The sequence below is a fragment of the Saccostrea echinata genome, unplaced genomic scaffold (genome assembly GCF_033153115.1).
Source record: "Saccostrea echinata isolate AGI-Se365-2 ecotype Australia unplaced genomic scaffold, CSIRO_AGI_Sech_v1 ptg000054l, whole genome shotgun sequence".
In the NCBI taxonomy this organism is placed as follows: Eukaryota; Metazoa; Mollusca; class Bivalvia; order Ostreida; family Ostreidae; genus Saccostrea; species Saccostrea echinata.
This window is the reverse complement of record NW_026889803.1, coordinates 20639181-20654658: the sequence shown is the minus strand read 5'-3', so window position 1 is coordinate 20654658 and position 15478 is coordinate 20639181. Positions and strand designations below refer to the sequence as shown.

The following is a 15478-nucleotide window of genomic DNA, read 5'->3' as shown; positions in this document are numbered from 1 at the left end:
TGGAATATCAAAGTACCAAGAAGCAGGTCATATCTGATATGTGTATTTGATTTTTGTGTGACCTTAGAAGCTAAACTGGATTGCTAAGAGTATTTTGTTTATACTAATTAAAAATATACTGGTATTTTTTATTTTAATTCCTCAAGAAAATTGAAGGTCCACATAAGTTCACTGTGCCATTTTTATGTTTTTTTGTCTGAGTTTACAGAAGTTTTTAACAGCTGTTCTGGGGATTTTTTTTTTTGTAGTCTGACTAGCTCTTGAATTTGTCATCGTAAGATGACTAAGCTCTGCAGCTTGGCAATGCATTCATTTTAAAATGTCTGCATCTTATTATCACAGATTGGAATTTGAATTGTAATCTTGATAACTTTATCACCTGCATGTAAGTATTGACATGTCTATATTTAATTGCCCCTGTAGACTGGTAGAGCTTCTTTTATTTTAAATGCCAGCCATTTGAACAATAGGGCAGATTTGTACATGTGTTATATAGCTCCAGTGTCAAAATTCAGAATGAATTTTATATAAAAAGAATTTTAAAAAGATGTAAAACTTGGGAGTATGAAGTACTGTTGATAGTTTGGAAATGTTTCCCACAGAATTACATCCATGTGTATACTACTTTCGGAAATTATCTATTGAGAAAGTACAAATTTTAGTGTCAGAGTCATTGAAATTGATGACACCGCCTATCAATTATATGTTACAACAATGATTGGGGATTTAATATATCTCTATATATAAAATAAGCGGCAGATTATTATCTGGATAAACCTGCACTTGAGCAAATGAATCACCGAATAGTTCATTGATAAATGAAGGCCTTGATTGTTTTGTGTTTCGAAAGCTTTTTTTTTAATGGAGGACCTCTGAACGTGTGTTTGTTAGCGTAGGTAGAAATCCATTCCAAGTTTAGACGACAGAAACTGATTTGCAGAGAGATTGCTTGAATCGTTAATAATTTTTGTACAAGTTGTTTGTAAGTGGTGGTATTACTCAATTAAAAATTTAATTTCATGTATTTTCAGGACCTCACCAGTGGTTAAAATGTGAAGAGTAAAGCATAATAATTGTGGTGTGTTTGGAATTAGTTGTGGAAGACAGAGGTAGGTATAAGGGTTATAAATGCTATTGTGTGCCAAATCCCGTGACTGCATCATTACACATATTGACAAGTTGTTAGTGGTGTGTCAAGTCTTGTCATGAAGGGGTTCATTTAAAGTATTTCATTGATTCTGCACATTGAAGCAGATTTTTCCCTTATGAGTGGATGTTTTTGTATTAAGTGACTGTCGGAATGTTTATAAGGAACACATAATTAGACAATATTTTACACTCTCTGATGTTTATGTAAATAAAGTATGACTACCTGCCAAAAGACAAATAATGAACGATTCAAAATTTATTTTCTATACCCTTGAGAAATGCTGTATATTTAGAAACTGCATTTTGCGTACAAGTGTAGGAGAACTCTTTCTAAAGAGGTGTTAAATTCATCAGTCAGCTATCAGTTACACAAAGTATTTAAAATTCCTCAGAAGCCAGTGACAAGGTCTTGATGTCAAGTAATTTTTAAACTTAGTGGGAAGAGGTACATTTGTTGTCAGGTGAGTGGACCCCAGACAGGAGCTCGTTTGTTTTGTAAACAGGTGTGTATTACATTTCATGGACAGTGAAATATGTACACTGAGGTTATGTCACAGCAGGGTCCTTTGTGCCCTAGGGGATGGAACACAGTGAATACACATGAATGTGACCTTTTACGACCTATAGTTTCATCAGTGTTTTTGCCTGCCATTCTTGTAAACATTTCAAGCCATTGTTTGCCTGCAGTCTCATGATGTGAACTTTAAGGTGAAAATTTCATTAAAGTGTGAGTTTCTATTTTGAGAACTTTCGCCTCCAACTTATGAAGTATACTTATTGATAATTAAGCTAACAGCTTCCTCATTTTTTTTTCCTTTGGATTTTCACAATATGTGGTGTTTGTACTATTAATGTTGCTAATGAACTTCATGTATAATTTCTTTTTCCTGTTGGCAGCATTAAGATGTTTTGGAGGAGTTTCCCCATCATCTTTGCCTTGGTGCCAAATTCTGTTCTGTATGTGCTGATAAAAAGCAATAGTACCTACTTATTTTTTATTACTTGTGTATTGCATACAAAAACAAATGATCATGTGCTGCAATTCCAAAAAATAGAAATATTAGGAAGAAGAACATTAATTAGGGAAATACCGGTGTTCAAATTTAGTTCAGGAATTTTTTTCCCTGTGAACTAATATTGAGACTTTAAGCAGATGAGCTTGAGTGAAAGGATTACATCCAATGGCAAAACAGTGATGAATGATAGGCCCAAAACACAATGTATATCATTTCTGCTGTTGGTTTCTTATCCCACTAATCAGTGTACAAAGGAGGATTGATAATACACTTAGTTGTGCTTTTGATTATTGTCTCGGATCTCAGAGGATTTCATCAGATATCACAGGACAATTTAATTAACACCAAGGATCGATTTATTTCTTCTTCAGTGCAATTGTAAGTTATCTGACATTGGTTGTAATTGACCCCTTAAAAAATACCCAGTGGAGTAGTTGGTCACAGCTATGATTTGTAGTTATTCATACATGGTACATTGATTTGGTGTACATATAGACAGAGGCCAGAAGGTCAAATAGTTGGGATTAAATGATAGAGTAAATTTGACATTATACATTGGTACATCTTTATTCAGGCTTGTCAAACAGTAATCCCCTATAAACAATATGTCTGAATTCTGATATGACATTTAAATCCATTGATTTACTTCAAAAATACACTGATTGATTTCATGAGCCTATTTCTACTTTGCATTACACAGTTGCTAAAGGGACATGCATGTATGTGTTGTTGACCCACAGTGAGAGCATTTTGCAGACTTGCTCATTCATGAAGAATGCCACAAATATTATTGCATATGGCTTAGATACAATGCTCTATACATGTATTTTCTATGCTTGAATAAAAGAAGGCAGTTTAGCTAGAAAAATATCAATAGTTTGGGTCGTATATTGACTGATTGTTGTATTCAATAAGCTGAAAAAAAAAAGTGTTCAGCTCGCAGTACATGTTGTATTGTTAAATACATATTTTCTTTATAGTTGATACTTTTTTCAGTTAATTAATATTAAAAATGAAAGGCAGATGTGTCTTGTAAAGAAGTTGTTACCAAGCCTACCACTAATATCCTGGGAACAGACTGTATGAGAAAGTTTAGTTCTGACTCTCTGAGGTCTAGAATGTTAAATATAGAGATAGTGAATCAATAATTGGAATGAAGTCAGAGTATCATTTTACATGTGAATTATTGATCCATTGTTTTATTTGTTAGGTTTTTATACGTCACCTGTTAACCTTGTTTGTTGTCCCTCGATCTTTATTTAATTTTGATCTCTTCATGTATAATATGTCATGTATTCGATAATAATAATGTCCAGTTCTTTTGATTTTTCAGATGAGTTTGCCTCGACCTTCGGGGCTGAAGGCCCCCTCCAAAATTGGACGCCCCACAGGGCTCCCCCAGCCCCGCTCGGCAGGTACAGGTATCCCCACCCCTGGGTCTGTGCACAAAGCCCAAAGTAAGCTTTTCCTCACGTTGTCGTTGTTCCTACACCAGCGAGGTCATCTGTGGTCTGCATTTCACTCATTGATTGTCAGAGACCCATGACAAGGACTTCATCCATGAGAGAAGTGCATATTGCAGTTGACCCAAGATGGGGTTCATTATAAATACAGCTTTAACAATTAGGAGCAAGACTGAAATCCATCATTCTGAAAGTCATAAATTTTTTTTGGTTATTTCTAAAGCTTATCATTTTTAAGAAAATGATGAAAAAAATAGTCATAAAAATTTTGAGTTACTTCTCCTTGAAATATTATAGATTCACCAAATAAAAAAGTTCAGAAAACATTGTAAACAAATTCCCTTTCTCTATATTTGAGAACAATATTGGTAATATTGACAGTGCAAAATTCACAGGCAAAAAGAAGAATGGAAGAGTTATCTGTCAATTTATTTGCACAAAATAATGAAGAAGACAAAACTTACCATAATTCATCTTTTTACCAAAATGGAGGGTCTAGCTACATTGAAATATCTTGCTTGTTTTACAGGGTGGATTATTTTTTATTAGTTTCTAATTTTTAGTCAAGACATTTCCCTACATGTAAGTCTATTGTAAGACCATAATTACATGATAGTATTGTGGTAAATGCCATATAAAAACAGGGAATCAGTTCTTCTAAAAAAAAATGATATTGTTACCAATAAAATCACAACATTCACCTTCCAAGATGATAATCACAAGGTCAGCAGTAATTAGCGAACCATATGAAATGAAACTCACGAAAAAACACTCCTCTTCTAGTGGTAAATTCAAAACTCCCTTATGTATAAACGGAGTAGAAAAATTAAAGTTGGAAATGAAAATATGGTAATGGTAAGTATTGTTACCAAAAATGATGAAAATTCATAGTTAGTTAACATGATGATAATCCATCAATTTTCAGAATGATGGATTCAGTCTCCTCTCCTGACTGTTTTAAGTTTATTGGTAAGGAAAAAGAATAAATCTGTATAGGAAATCAGTTATTCATCTCATACTTACATGTAAAATTTGCCATGCCCTGGCCTTATCTATAAGTGATCACTTGAGAAAATTTCAACAAACGTTTATTTTAGCATGTACATGTAATAATTTTGATTGTATGGAGTTAAACATACTGTATGTAGATATTGAACCCCATTTTGAATGAGCAAATTCATAGACGTTAATAAGTTGATCAAAATATTACGAAAATGTGTTTTTAGAAGAATTTTGAATTAAGCTGAATTTGCTGTGCTTTTGTTATTTTCTGATTTTCTTTGTGATTTTGCGTCTCGGCACTTTAGATCACTTGCAGTTAATGGTGCAAACATCACATTATCCAATCGAAATCTTTGCACCTCTGCACCATTTTGAAATCTGTCTCTCGTTTGAAATTTCAAAGTTGGTTGATGTTTGTGCTGTTAATTGGGAAAGATGGGCCTTCATTGTTGTTTTGCAGTGCAGTAATAATTTGTTGCAAATGTTGAAGTGAAATTTTGTCAAGAGTAACTGTGTGCAATGCATGTGTAACTGTCCTATAGAATTCAATTTAGAAAACATGGAGTTATTGGGAAATGCTCTTTTATTTTTCTTGTTTTGTTGTCTTTTTTATTTTCAAACTCAACTTTCTGGCTTCATATCTGATGTTCTGGTGCATGAATCCTTTTTTTCCAGCAAGCTTTAGCATCATGGCACTTACTTGTACTTTTCACCCATGGACTTCTGAAATCTTACTTCTAAGACTCTAAAAATATTTTTTTGAGATTACTTTTTAAGAGGGTATGTGGACTATGTAAACACATTTTTTTTTGAAAAAAAATCTCAGAAAGTTATAATTAGTGTCATACACAGTATAGCCAACATGAACAAACACATTCTGTAAGAATTATCAATTAGTCAATGTAGGAAGGGGCTGGGTCACTCAGAGTCAGAAGGGGATGGGGTCAAAGCCACGAAGTTGAGTTTGGATCCTGTATTATCCCTCCCTAAGTTGTGACTAGTTGCTGTGTATGCTTGATTTGTTGAAGGTGCTATTGCTAAGAGCGCCCGAGCTGCAGGTATTAACGCCAATTTAGCAGAAAAATATGCCGCCGAGATGGTCCAAAAACTGCCAGGTAAAGACAGATATATAGAGACATAAACAGATATTTTTGAGACATTTTTTTTTGAAAAAAATATTTATGATGCAGTAGATTTTCCTCAATTAGATGTATTTTTAGTGGGAAATTCATAGTAGAATTTTTTAATGTGTGATATTTTAGCTGGATCAGAAGAAATATATATTAATCGCCAAAAAATCTTGCAGATAGAAGTTTTCATACCCAGTATATATCACAAGTTTCTTCCATCTCAAACAATCATTTTTGCTATGTTAATTGCTTTCTAGTTTGTTTAATAGATTAGATTCTGTTTTTGCACTTCATTTTGGCTCATATGTCTTTTAAAATTTTTGTTGGGTAAAAAGCTGCTTTATTTTAGACCATCTTGTTTTCATATAGAACATTTGCAGATGCTTTGTAATTAAACGCAGGCTTCATAGCTTGCAAATTTATTATTTATGAATGAAAATCCTTGTCATTCATGGATTTCTCTTTGTTTAGTGTTATTTTCAACAATATACAAGCATTGTAGATATTTGTACATATCAAATAATGTAATTAAATGTATTCATTTTTATTAAACTTCACTAAAAGGTCGAAAAGGTAAGAAATCTACTGTAAACGGTCAACTTGAATTCTGTGTATTAATGCTTCACTTACATTTTATTAATTGGTTTAAGATTAAGGGCTGTCTCTGTTTAATTTCCTTTAATCAAGATTAAAACTTTCTTTTATCTTTAATTAAATACTTCAGTCAGTGAATGGGATTTTGCATTTTAACTGATGTGAACTAAAGTAATCGCTTTCTAAACAGTTTAAAATGATTACAATGAAATTTTTAACAATAAAGATTGTGTTCATCTCATTCATGATGTTCAAAGTGTAAATGTTGGAATACGTAATTACGTAAACAATACATAAATATTGGTTAAGTAATATTTATAAACAGTTGGAACAAAAGGTGAATATTTATTTATAGTCCCTCTGCACAGCTTACTTGTTTTGTCTTCTGGATGCCTAAGGGCCGGGTTGCCACATTTCACTGAAATGTCCAGCTGTGATGCACAGTACCATCACCTATTCTTTTAGGCAGGATTAATTCAATGGAATTTTTTAAATATTACATTCCAGAAATAAAAAAAAAAAGAGTATTAACCATGATTATAAAACATGAAAAGAAATTTATATATTAAAACAAGTAAAAATGAAAATTTTTCAGCATCAAATTTAATTTTGTTGAAGCTTTTTCGTGATTTGGTTTTATCTTATTATTGTAAAAGAATGTTACACGTGTGTTTTCACATGGCCTTATTAATAAACATAAATAGGTTTGGGCAGCATTCAGCATTTCAACCTCTATAGAATTTTTACAATGTAGTGCTCTAATATAAAATGCTGTACTGGCCGGGGTATTTTGATGTAATCTAGACAAGGAAGCTTTCCGATATGTAGATATACATATAATATTCTTACATTTGTATCGTAAAAGTAGAAATACCTTGTGGGAATCACCATCCTTTTTAAGTACCTAAACATGTACTTGTACTTGTTATTGAAATACCAATTTGGTTGTAAGCCGTGTAATCCTAACTTAAAAAGTATTATGAATCATTCTTTGTTGAATTTCTAATTTTAAGTGTTTTAATAGAAATATATATACTTAATTTAGATTTAATAAACTTTCATTAGTTGTTAGAATAAGCATCATAAGATTTTATTGCTATTTATATATCATATTATATGTATGTATTTCCCTGCACAAATTCCCAATGCAATGGTGTTTTTTGTACATGTATTATATAGCAAAATTCCAAGTGATTATCAGGAATTTACACGGACTTTAGTTTTAAGTTTATTTTTATTCAAGGATATGATTTTGAAACAATAATTTTAAGGATTTCTTGTCATCTCTGATGTAAATACTTGATAAAGGAAATTTGTATTACAACCATCCAATTTTTGATAGTTATTGAAACAGATAACGATTTAACACATCCATAGTTGATTTTTTTGTTGCCTTCTTTGTATTAAAATTACAAATGGTTGTTTGTTTAAGGTCCAGATGGCCTGCCTCCCCCTCCCCCAACTGATGACTTCATCATCGGAGACAGAGTATGGGTCAGTGGGACAAAACCGGGTCACATTGCATACATTGGTGAGACCCAATTTGCCAGTGGAGAATGGGCCGGTGTTGTATTAGATAACCCAGAGGGTAAAAATGACGGTGCAGTGCAAGGTGTCAGATACTTTCAATGTGAACCAAAAAGGGGTGTGTTTTCACGAATATCAAAACTTTCAAGAACTCCAGGTTTAACCTCAGAGACCCCCAAACCAGAAGATGCCATGTCAGAAACTGGGGGTTCAACTTCAGTAAAAACCAATGGCACCTCTCACTTACCATCTAGTTTACGACCTACAACTCCTAAGCCACTTGCAGGAACCAGGGCATTGTCGACATCTTCATCTAGTGTTAACAAGGCTGGAGTGTCCTCAACTCCTGCCACCAAAAAGCCGGGACTGAAAATTGGTGATAGAGTTTTAGTGAGTGGGACGAAAACAGGGACCCTGAGATACATTGGGGCAACAGACTTCGCTAAAGGTGACTGGGCAGGAGTAGAACTGGACGAAAAACAAGGAAAAAATGATGGAGCAGTGTCCGGGAAAAGGTTTGAAGATAAAAAAGAAGTTCATTTTCTGTTAACTTTTTAGGATAGCTTAGATATTTTCTCTCTCTCACAAAAATTTTATTTTCAAACAATTTGGTTTTTAGATGGTTCAATCAGATTATCTTTCATAGTGCATCCTTGCTCCTCAGACAGTCATTTTTTTTTTACTTATGAAATGGTACATTTTTGATTTTGAATGCCTGCATTTTTTACAGATACTTTGAATGTCGTCCTATGTTTGGATTATTTGCCCCAGTCCACAAGATCACACGCCTGACATCAGGTAATGTCACCTCCAGTATGTCTGCCTCAACGCCTAGTCCTCAGTCTCGCTCCCTGATGAACACCAGTCTGCGGATGTCAAGAGAACGCAGTGGCAGTCAGGATTCCGTTAGTTCTATCAGCTCGACGGCATCCAGCGTGTCCCGCAGTCGGGTAAGGCTGGGTGTCAACTCCCTCAGCAGCAACCAGGTACATGCAGCTATACTGATGCTCTCAAAAGTCTTTCTCCATGCTTTCATTTAGCTCTTACAGGTTATTCCAAAAATAAAGTCACTTTTGCACAAGTTTTCTACATGCAATTTTACTGTAAAGTTTTAAAGTTTCATTTAAACAAATTTTATTTGAAGAACTTTTTGTGTTCTTTTTATGTATAACAACCAAGGTCAGCCTCACGGTTCACATTTTCCTCACACCAGCACTCCATTTTTTGCTTAATTCATTTCCATTAGTTTGTCAAAGTTCTTGTAAATTCATTTGACCTCAAAATATCATATGGAAGATTTCTAAAGATAAAAATATACAAAATAGGAGAGAATTATTTTGAATATTTGATAATTGAAGAGCATACTTGTTTTGATTCAAGAACAGGGTAGGTTAAAGGCCCAAAAATTTTGTTAAGTATTATTTTAAAAAAGTGGAAATTTGGTAAATTGATCTTTTTCCTCAACTTCACAGAGGGGCTAAATTTGTTCCCTATAACGCCTTGGTTCGTTCTTCACTGGGAAAAATCCTAATAGACTTTTGTTTGAACTTAACATTGATGGCTTTTTGTATGACTGATTTTATGTGAAACCTCAGTAATGGGTTTGATTTATAAATTTGTAAGTATAAATTTGAATGATGAACACAACATGTACTCCTATTTGTGAATTACTTGAACTTTGACAAAATCAAGATTCATTTCATAATCATCATTCTTTCAAAAACATATAATTTGATTTCATGACAAATTCAAATTAGATAACAAGTGGAGTGTTTTGTGGAATTCCAAAATCAAATGTCATTAGATTCATAGGGGCTGAATTGAACACAATTTTTCCTACTGAAATTGATTAATTATAATAATAATAATTATCTATTATGCAGCTTTGAAACTGAATGAAATATATTATAGGCTTCATATTAACTCTCCATGTAGACCTAACTTTGTCTTGCATGTTTTAACTGTTGTGTTCAATTCTTCATTTCATTCTTATCCATAATAGTCTTAGGGATTTAGTTTGCATGAAGTTTAGCATATTTATGTTATATCTATGGTAGGTTACTTCAAAAGTGTCCAATAGCACTATCATTGCAAACACTGTACTATCCAGGAGAATTATTGCTCAGTAGCCTATTGGGCTTGCCTGGCAGTTGAAAGCTTAGGTTACTGGTTCAAAATCCCAATGTCTCCTCATGATTTTCTGAGCTGAATCAAGTACTTTTTACATTAATGCTTGTCTGTTGTCAAAATAAGTTGAAGAATACCATTTGAAGGAAATTTCAAGTCAAAACTAGGTGACTGTAAATGTCTTCCTTTATAATATTACTAGAGGGAATATTTCAGAACAAGAAACAACCTTCTATATGTGCTCATGTTTGATAACTCTGATATTTTCAGTTGAATCTCTTGCATAAAAAGGTTTGTTAGTCCTTTATTGCACACATTTTGGTCACTGGATGATGTGCCCAAGTTTTGGGGGTTTCATTTCTTCAAAAGTGAACTAAAATAAAAGAATAAAACTAATAATTTCCAATTAATATTATTTTTTAATAATTTCTAATTAATATTCATGATTTTTATTTTTGTTCGTTGTGTGGGTCCTGATGCTGACCTTGATTTAGTATTGTTTTTCACGTATTGTGTGTTTATATGATAAAATAATTAATTTCTGTGCTGAATTTGCACTCTTTAAAAATAAATTGAAAATTGGTTTGCATTGGTAAGCTGCATGCGCTGTTGCCTGACCTTTTGTTATTTTCAGCTACTTTCACTTTTGAACACTTTTTTCTTCTTCCTCTTTCTTAAAATCTCCATAGTAAAAAGAGCTATTTTCTGAGAATGTTTATTTCCACATTTGGATTAGAACATATATAATATATTCTATTCTCTTTATACAATTCTATTTATACAATTTTACATACATGTATATAAAATTGTATAAATAGAATTGCCAACCAGTGTGTCCTGTCATAATGAACTTTTGTTAATGTTGTGTATAGAAATAGAAATAAAAACTTTCCTTTCTACAAAACTAAGAAGTATGCTGTATTGTATTGATGCAAAAGTAATCTCCTCTATTTGGAATGTCTTTTGTAATGTTTCTCTATTAAGGATGAATATTACTGTTTCTGATGTCAATTTCCTAAGCATGTTACATGCCTTGAGCATTTCTTTTTGTGCATAATTGTGCACTATTTGCAAGTACTTTTTCATTGTTATGAAGCAGATGCAAGTTTTAGTTTTCATTTTGCGATAAAAGCGTGATTTTATTTGATACAGCTACCCTTACTCAAGGCTCGTAAACAACAGTTATCACCGGTAAAAAAAAGTTTTTGTTCCATTACTGAAGCTATTGGCAAGCATTTTCTTTGGAGATATGCATGCATTTCTTTTGGCATCTGTCAAAGGACTTAGTTCATATGCAAAATTTGGCTCATAGCTCTGATGGTGGCCAGCATTTTACAGCCCTAATAATCAGAAAAGGGTACTTCATGTAGAAATTACCCAGTAATTCAGAAAGCAATCACTTATTTTGAAGTAGATGTAGACCTATTTCACTATTTCATAATAAATTGTCAGAAGATGAAATATAGTTAAGGGGTATAAAATGCAGTGTAAAATATTATGGTTAAATATATATTTTGTAACTTTTACTTAAAAAAGAAATACATATGCACTAACATAAATTACACAGAAAATATGAATTTCACAGAAAAAAAGATGTAATGCTTATAACACTATATTACTTGGAAAAAGAACCCCACCCCAAACCCAAATTGTATGACAATTGTCCCACAAGGTGAGTTAATCTGGTGGATCTATAAAGGACTAGATACTTTCCTGTACAGTTTTGGCCTGACATTAGATCTAACTTGCTATTTGTCAAAGCTTTCTTCTGCTTTTATAATGCTGTGTATGCTTGTAATTTATTGCAGCAGCATAATACTGTTAATTTCCAATTTGAGCTCCGACATATATATATATATAATCTATCTGTTCTGTATAAATTTCCTCTTTGGAAGAAAAAGTACACAATTTTTTTTAGAAATACCTTCTCAGAGGGTGACTGCTCATAAAGTTTTATCATGATTGGGGGGGGGGGGGATGAATTACAAAGGATTTTAAATTTCTAGCAGATTTAATGAATATTGATGCAAATGCTTTAATTGGATTTTTTATTTGGGGGAAATTGATTTTTTAAATTGGTTAATTGTATTGAGCAGTCTCTTCTCCTAATACATTGTACATTTACAGAAAAAACCTTGATTACCTGCCCCTGTTCCTGCTGCATGCCTTTTATACTCAGCTTGGTATGCATGCAGCCAATGCATGTGTTTTTTAGTTTCTTATATTTTAATCCATTTATAGTTAAACTTAATTAGATTGTATATATAACATTTAATTAAAGGTCATATAAGCACAATGGTGTGGGAAAAGAAATTGAAAAGTACCATACTTGTCTAATCAAGTCTTAGATATAATGCATTGCAGTAGCTCATAATGTGTATACTTTTATAGTAAAGTACAGGATCACTGTATATTACAATCATATTTTTATGCTTATATGATGATTTATATACATGTATATGCTAATGACACAATAACAAAGAGGAGATGCAGACATGCTGAGAATTAAAGTACATCTAATTGGTGCTCTGTTTATCTAAGTCCTATATGTTCTGGAGTCATTTATGCACAGTATGTGTGTTTACATAGGTATTATGCTGAGATGAAGATTATCCAGGAGACATTCTTATGATTATGAATTACCTATTCAAATGTGATAATATATAGATTTGGCATATTAAAAGTCAAAAGGCTTAACACTGTATGAAATTGGATAACATTAACAAGAACTTAAGGAGCTGTCTGACATCAACTCTTAATTTAGCCTAATAGTGTTGTGTAAAATTTCATATTTATTGTACGTGTGATCTAATGATACTAATAGACTTATAAGCAAGGGGGATAATCTTTGGTGTACCATTAACATACAGGCCAAAACCAGCCAACGACCTAGTTCTCTAAACCTGACTGCCACCACCCAGGCTCTCCAGGTGAGTCTACCTGATTACCTGATTTATTTATACCCCCACTTTACAAAATACCAAATAAAAAAAATCAATTTATCCCCTCCTCTCATAAGATTTAAATTTAAAAAAAAATCAATTTATCCCCTCCTAAGATTTATCTTCACATTCTTGGGTTAGTTTTCTCTTCTTTTATCAGTTTAAAAGTAAAATTATAAATTTTATGGTGGTTGATGTTTGTATTCCATATTTTGAATAGGAAGGTACAAGAAAATGGTGATTTATTATCAGTGAATGAAAAAAAAATATAAGGATAAATTTCTGTGTATAGAGGAAAAGCTAATGAACTCCTATTTCATGCAGGGTTGCAGTTACACTGTATTGTCAACTTAGTAGAAAAAAAGAATCAATAGTTTCAAGAAGACATGGACAAAAATTTGAGAGCATTAATTATTGTGAATGTAATGCATAAGTTGATGTATAGGCATTTATTTTTTTATTATGATAATATTTTGAAATGGACTACTTGAGACTTTTTATATGTAATGGGGTTTTATAACAGAAACTTATCTGATTAACTTTTAAAAATTCCACTTTAACAAAATTTTCTGGTAAAGGGAACTTCACTTCTTCCATATAACTTTCTCTTGGGATTCGGTATATTTTAACACAAATTATTTCATTTTGGTAATATGATTATTGTTTTTTTTTTTTTTTTTTTTTTTTTTTTTACCTTGATCTCATATATAATGTGTATTCCACAGTTTTTAATTGCTTTGTTTGAAGTGATTTTGTAATTAACACAGCTTCTTTTCCTCTTGCACGCCTGTTTCTAGAAAGCACTGAAGGAAAAAGAGGAGCACATAGAACAGCTGTTAAAAGAACGTGACCTCGAGAGGGCGGAGGTGGCCCGGGCAGCCGCGCAAGTCGACGAGGTGCTCCCTCTTAAATAATCTCCATCATACTGCTTCACAATGCTGGCAGTGTAAAATTAATGTTAGACTGTTTTATTAAGGTTACATATGGAAACCAGAATTATAAAAATAGATGTAGAAAGATGCATTGTACATTTTGTGTTCTCTCATTGCTCCAAATATTTTCATACAGAACTCCATACCATAAAAAACATTGGTTTATATCACAAAATGATATTGTAGCATTGCCTTGAATCATAAAAGTTACCTGACATGTACCTGTGAATAGAGTTGATTGACATAAGATAGCGCTCACAGATGTTATACAAAGATCATATTCTTGACCCAGAGATTTTTTTTTCTAGGCTGAAGGACAACTGGCCAGTATGCGGAGCGAGCAGGATCGGTTCCGTGAGAACACAGAGGAGGTTGTCGAAAGGCTGAGGACAAAAGTGGAGGAGCTAGAGAAGGAGAGAAATGACCTCAACTGTAAATTGGAGGATGAACGAAGGTCAGATGTTGTCCTCAAAGAAACTGTAACAATTTATTGTGATTCAATCAAGCAGGACTTATTGTGGAAATATCATGTAAATGTATTATGGATGAAAAAATTTGTTTATGTAAAAAAAAATTGCTATAATGGTAGTTTCATACTTTAATTGATGCCTAATTTGGTGGTCAAACTTGAAAGCATTTTCTGTTCAATCTGTCTTTTAACATGCAGGAAAGTTGAAGATCTTCAATTTCAAATTGAGGAGGAAGCTATATCAAAGGATGATTTAGAGGTGAGGTGTTATTTTCATGTTATAAAAATGATATATAAATCGGTGTAAATTCTTACTATTCAGGAGAAGAATTTTTGTTGTGGCCTCGATAATCAATAGGTTGTGTACTCTATTCCAGTCACGAACAGAAGTAGATGAAGAAAAATTAAGAAGTATAGAAAAAGAGATGAAGAAAGAAAAAGAAAGGGCTGATAGGAATGAACAAGAATTTTTTACACTAAAGGTACTAAGCTTACATTTCTTTGACAGTGCAATCAGCTTTGAAATGTTTAAGCTTTTTTTACTTATTGGTAGGAGGATGCTAAAAAAGGTATTGAACTAATTATTTTGTTAAAAATTAAAAAAAGAAAAAAAAAAGAAATAATTCTACTCTTAGGCTATGCTTAAAGACCAGACAGATCGACTGACATCCACAGAAGAGATGAATATGTCTTACCTTGATCAGATAGAGGAGCTCACCCACAAACTCTCGCAAGCCGAATCCAAAGTCAAGAGTTTTGAATCGTCCCGATTAGAGGAGGGAGCCAAGGTGGAGCTTTTAGGGTTTTGCAGTTAATTTTAACCTTCCTCTGATAATGACTGAAGGGTGAAGTCTTGTGTATTTTGTTGTAGGGATACTTCTCTTGTGTGTTTCTGTGAAAAGTTAGGAGTTTTAATGAGAAGTATTGAAACATATACGAAAATTTCTTGGCATCTGTATATATACAAACAATATAGGTTTTGCCAATTTTTTGCAATATACCAAAGAGCAATGAATGATTATTTCTGCAGAGTTTGTTTAATTAAAATATGCATTATGATACTTTTTAAGCCAGCTTGAAATATTTTCTTGAATGCAATTTCAAATACGATTTTTGGAAATTCATTC

At 32.7% G+C, this 15478-nt stretch overlaps 1 protein-coding gene across 16 annotated transcripts in view; it reads left to right on the top strand.

Annotated features, from left to right (window-relative positions):
* The first annotated feature begins 960 nt into the window (after positions 1 to 960).
* The window catches only part of LOC133206432 (CAP-Gly domain-containing linker protein 1-like), a 41784-nt gene continuing 27266 nt past the window's right edge, over positions 961 to 15478 (top strand). For 5 of the 16 annotated variants that reach the window (XM_061306224.1, XM_061306220.1, XM_061306213.1 and 2 more), the window contains exons 1-12: positions 961 to 1109; positions 3499 to 3622; positions 5659 to 5745; positions 7787 to 8396; positions 8612 to 8867; positions 11161 to 11199; positions 12879 to 12938; positions 13748 to 13846; positions 14191 to 14336; positions 14550 to 14610; positions 14729 to 14833; positions 14987 to 15139. In XM_061306224.1, the coding sequence (XP_061162208.1) occupies positions 3499 to 3622; positions 5659 to 5745; positions 7787 to 8396; positions 8612 to 8867; positions 11161 to 11199; positions 12879 to 12938; positions 13748 to 13846; positions 14191 to 14336; positions 14550 to 14610; positions 14729 to 14833; positions 14987 to 15139 (1740 nt within the window). In that variant the 5' untranslated portion in view covers positions 961 to 1109. Of the gene's footprint in view, positions 1110 to 2271; positions 2544 to 3498; positions 3623 to 5658; positions 5746 to 7786; positions 8397 to 8611; positions 8868 to 11160; positions 11200 to 12878; positions 12939 to 13747; positions 13847 to 14190; positions 14337 to 14549; positions 14611 to 14728; positions 14834 to 14986; positions 15140 to 15478 lie in introns of those variants that run through there. The other 11 variants (XM_061306226.1, XM_061306217.1, XM_061306216.1 and 8 more) reach the window with 10 other exon arrangements.